Here is a 4,273-nt window from a genome sequence, read left to right on the forward strand (position 1 = left end):
TATCTCCTATGTGAAATATCTTTCATAGATATTTCTCTTTCTCCCTTGAAATTTTTTGGTTTAAAATTGTAAAATTTAATTTGCAGTAAATTATGAAAAATTCTTCTTATATCCCTTCTCTGTGCAGACTGCTCTTCAGCAATATGTGAAGATAAACAAAATGATTCTTTTCCTCCTTTTCTTGATCATGAGAGATTAGAGAAACGGTTCTTGTCATAGAGATTTCTATTTCTCCCTTTGAATTATTTGATATTACGGTCTTTTGTTACTGTAATTTTTTAAATTTCCAATTTTTTACCCTTTATTATCCCATAAGATTTGCAGACAAAAATATTGTTTTCAAAACTATTTAATGAATAACATAATATCTAAATAATGTTATATACTTATATCTCCAATGAAAAAAAACATTCAAAATCAAAATTTTATTGTAATTTTCTGATCTTTTCCGTCTTCTGTTTTTCACCGTGCATTTGTCATCACGGAGATGGGGAAGAAATGGATTTCTGCAGTCAAAAAAATCTTCAGTTCTGAATCTACGGAGAACCATACCTTCGAGGTTAGAAAGACATCTTCTATTTATTATCATTTATTCTCATATGAAATTCAATCAAAATGACATTTTGGCCTTAATTTCCTTAGAAACCAGATAAGAAATTGCGCAAATCAAAGCATTCAAAGAACTTTGTAGATCCTCTTGAAGATTCAAAGAATGGACAAAGCCAACGCGCTTATTCAGTGGCAATGGCCACCGCCGCGGCGGCCGAGGCGGCCATGGCGGCAGCTCGGGCGGCGGCGGAGATGGCCAGATTAACCACATCATTAAGAGCCTTCCATGAAAGACCAAGAAAGGAGGTTGCAGCAATCAAGATTCAGGCTGCCTTTAGAGGCTATTTGGTATTGAATTTATTTCAGATCGGATTTGTGGATATAAAAACACAATCTTCTCAGGCATCTCCAACCGAAATTCTTATTTTTCACTGCAAAATGCAGTAAAATCAAAAAGTGCCGTGATTCATCTCCAGTGGAACGTCATTTTGCCCCCAAATCATGGCTCGTTTCTTTCGCACCTTTCTCAGACGAGTTCAGTAGAGAAAGAAATGGCGCAAGTGAACAGTGCGAGTCAATATTGACGTTGCACTGTTCAACTGTCATCAAATAGCGGAAGAAATGACGTTCAGTTGCTAAGTTTGAGGGCCTCCATTCGGCTGTTTGCCGAATGGTTGGAGATGTTCTTAGAAAAATTATGAATTACATCCAATTAATTAATAGAAAGTAATGATTTTTAATATTTTTTAAAATGTGTATCTACCTACAAAGAAGTAAAATTTTTAATAATAGAATGATATCATTATCTTCATTGTGTATTGCGTTATTGAAGGTGAGAAGAGGAACAGGAGCTTTGAGAGGATTGGTGAGGTTGAAGCTAATGGCCAACCGAAGGGCAGTCAAGCGCCAGACTATAAACACATTGCACAACATGCAAACCCTAGCAAGGGTTCAAGCACAGCTAAGGGAAAGAAAAGTCAGATTGTCAGAAGAGAACCAGACTCTACACAAGCAGAGGCAACTCAAGCGTGAGAAAGAACTGGAGAAATTTAAGGTAATTCCTTATGCCATTTTTATAGCTCAGGGGTGTCAATATTTGACGTGACACGAAAATTTGACTCGAATCCGACACGAAAATTTTGAGTTCGGGTCAACCCGAATCTGAAACGGGTCGGGTTCGGATCCTGATTTTCGACCCGTGTTGTTGTTGTTTGAATTCCAGGTAGGTTTCGGGTTGATCCGAAAACCCAAGATAATCAGGTTTTGACCTAGAATCCTGTAGTTCGAGTAACATAGATGAATCTTATATGTTTGGAGAGCGGGAAATCTCAAAATAGTTTTCAAATTATTTGTGTGGGTCCTATATATTCTCTCAACTATACAATATTTATTCAAAATGGTTTCTCATATTAGAACTGTGACATAAAATTAATTTTAATTTAATCCCTCGGTTATACAAAATAGATCTACTTAAAATTTCAGTATAGTTGCTTGAAAATTGAGGAGTCTATAGTCATATTTTCCTTCTGAAACTGAACAGAAACGACAAATGTTTCAATTTATGGCATCTCTTTTTTATTTGTTATCAGTATATAACTACTCATACTTTGACATCATCATAGCTGGGAGAGGATTGGGTTGACAGTCCGCACTCAAAGGAACAATTTCAAGCTAAAATACAGAAGAAGCAAGAGGCTGCTCGAAGAAGAGAAAGAACACTAGCTTATGCCTACTCACATCAGGTGATCATCATTTTTCAATCAAATTTACCTATACAGATAAATCATATCAAACTTTTGAATATAAGCAACTACTCAACATGCTTAATATTTACATCTTTACCTCTAACAACAGTCAGTATTGTAAGATCAGTACTGTAAGATCATCTCCAATCGAACTCCATACCACCGTATGTCGTCCGCCATTTGCTGCATTCCAACTCCAAATCGCACGCCAAATTACGGTAGGTGAACAGTGCTACGCCAATATTGGCGTCGAATTGTTCACATACGCCAAAAAAATTCACTGCATGAATTGCCAAAGAAGCGCGCGAAAGAGAATAAAATCACGCCAAAGACGGTTACTTTCGCAGGAAGCGCGCGAAAGAAGAAAAAATGACATTCGATTGGATAAGAATGGCTGCATTTTGGAGTGGATAATGGGTTTTTCGGTTGGAGATACCCAAATTAAAAGTCTTTTAATATTGTGGGTATAAATGAACTAGTTAATTAAGCAAACAAATTGCATTATTCTATCAAATGCATTGGCTAAACATAGTGACTTAAACTACAAAATTTCTTTCCAATTCAGTAAGCTTAGAAAGAGATCTTGATCTCTCAAGAAGTCATTTGCAGAGAAGAACTAAGTGAAGAAGAAAGCGGAACAAGAGAGAAGAAGAGGAAATGTTGTATATTATTCACTGTCATGTGCATAGGTCCTAGTAGTCTATATATAGACATTACAGAGTAAAGCACAAGATGTAACCAATGAGAATAAGACACCTCACTATTTATTTATTTAATACATTTATCTTTATTAGTTAATATCCCCCCACAAACTGATGGGTTTTCCTGAACCGTCAGTTTGCTCCGCAAAGTATGAAATCGAGGAGTTGTAAGTGCTTTGGTAAATATGTCGGCAACTTGATCCAGAGTGTTAATGGGAAAAATCCGGATGTTGTTTTGCTGAAGGTGGTCACGAACAAACCGTTGATCAATTTCGATGTGTTTGGTTCGTTCGTGGAACACCGGATTATTGGCAAGAGCTATGGCGGATACGTTGTCGCAATAGATATCCGTCGGGCTGTTTTGAGATTCACCGAATTCAGCTAACAGCTTGCGGATCCAAATCACATCTGCGTTTAGACCAGCTAACGCCCGGTATTCGGACTCGGTAGAGGAGCGAGCTACTGTTGTTTGCTTCTTGACCGTCCAAGAAATTAGCGTGTTGCCCAGGAAAGAGCAGTAGCCCGAGGTAGACTTCCTGGATATTGGGTCTCCAGCCCAGTCGGCGTCTGAAAAAGAAGTGAGAAGCAATTTAGATTTTATGATCGGAATTCCGAATTGGAGCGTACCTTGTATATAACGGAGGAGTCGTTTGAGGAGGAATATATGGCGAGGTAATGGATTGTGCATGTGCTGCGATAGAACATTGATGTTGTAGGCTATGTCTGGTCTTGTGAGAGTAAGGTACTGAAGGGAGCCTGTTAGACGTCTATACATTGCAGGATCAGCTAGAAAAGTGTCCGGTCTCAGATCTGCAGGTTCTTTTGTACAAGTTGGATTAGAAATCGGTTTGCATTAAGATAGTTGAGCAATTCAAGAATAGATTTTGCATATTGGGTCTGCGACAGAAAGTAGTGTGTGGATTTTCGGTCAATCTGTATACCAAGAAATTGGTTAGCTACTCCAAGGTGTTTAAGAGAGAACCTGGAGTTTAACTGTTCAAGCATATTGTTAAGCAGAGGTTTATTATTCCCGGTAAACAAGATATCATCGACATAGATGAGAAGAAATAGTTTTCCAACAAAATTGTTAAAAATAAATAGAGAAGGGTCAGAGATACTGTTAGAGAAGCCGAGAGAGAGGAGATATGTGGTGAACGTGTTGTACCATTGACGCGGAGCCTGCTTTAGTCCGTATAGAGCTTTATTGAGTCGGCAAACATAGTTCGGATATAATGGATCGATGAATCCTTTTAGTTGATTCATATAGACGGTTTCAGT

The 4,273-nt window shown here is 37.9% G+C and overlaps 1 protein-coding gene across 1 annotated transcript; it reads left to right on the forward strand.

Annotated features, from left to right (window-relative positions):
* The first annotated feature begins 445 nt into the window (after nt 1–445).
* On the forward strand, nt 446–2,415 carry LOC110105540 (protein IQ-DOMAIN 1-like). Its single transcript, XM_028700969.1, has 5 exons — nt 446–559; nt 643–897; nt 1,382–1,603; nt 2,172–2,291; nt 2,404–2,415. The coding sequence occupies exons 1-5, from the start codon at nt 488–490 to the stop codon at nt 2,413–2,415; spliced, it is 681 nt and encodes a 226-aa protein (XP_028556802.1). The 5' UTR covers nt 446–487.
* Nucleotides 2,416–4,273: the final 1,858 nt, after the last annotated feature.

This window comes from Dendrobium catenatum, unplaced genomic scaffold (assembly GCF_001605985.2).
Source record: "Dendrobium catenatum unplaced genomic scaffold, ASM160598v2 fragScaff_scaffold_1608, whole genome shotgun sequence".
In the NCBI taxonomy this organism is placed as follows: domain Eukaryota; kingdom Viridiplantae; phylum Streptophyta; class Magnoliopsida; order Asparagales; family Orchidaceae; genus Dendrobium; species Dendrobium catenatum.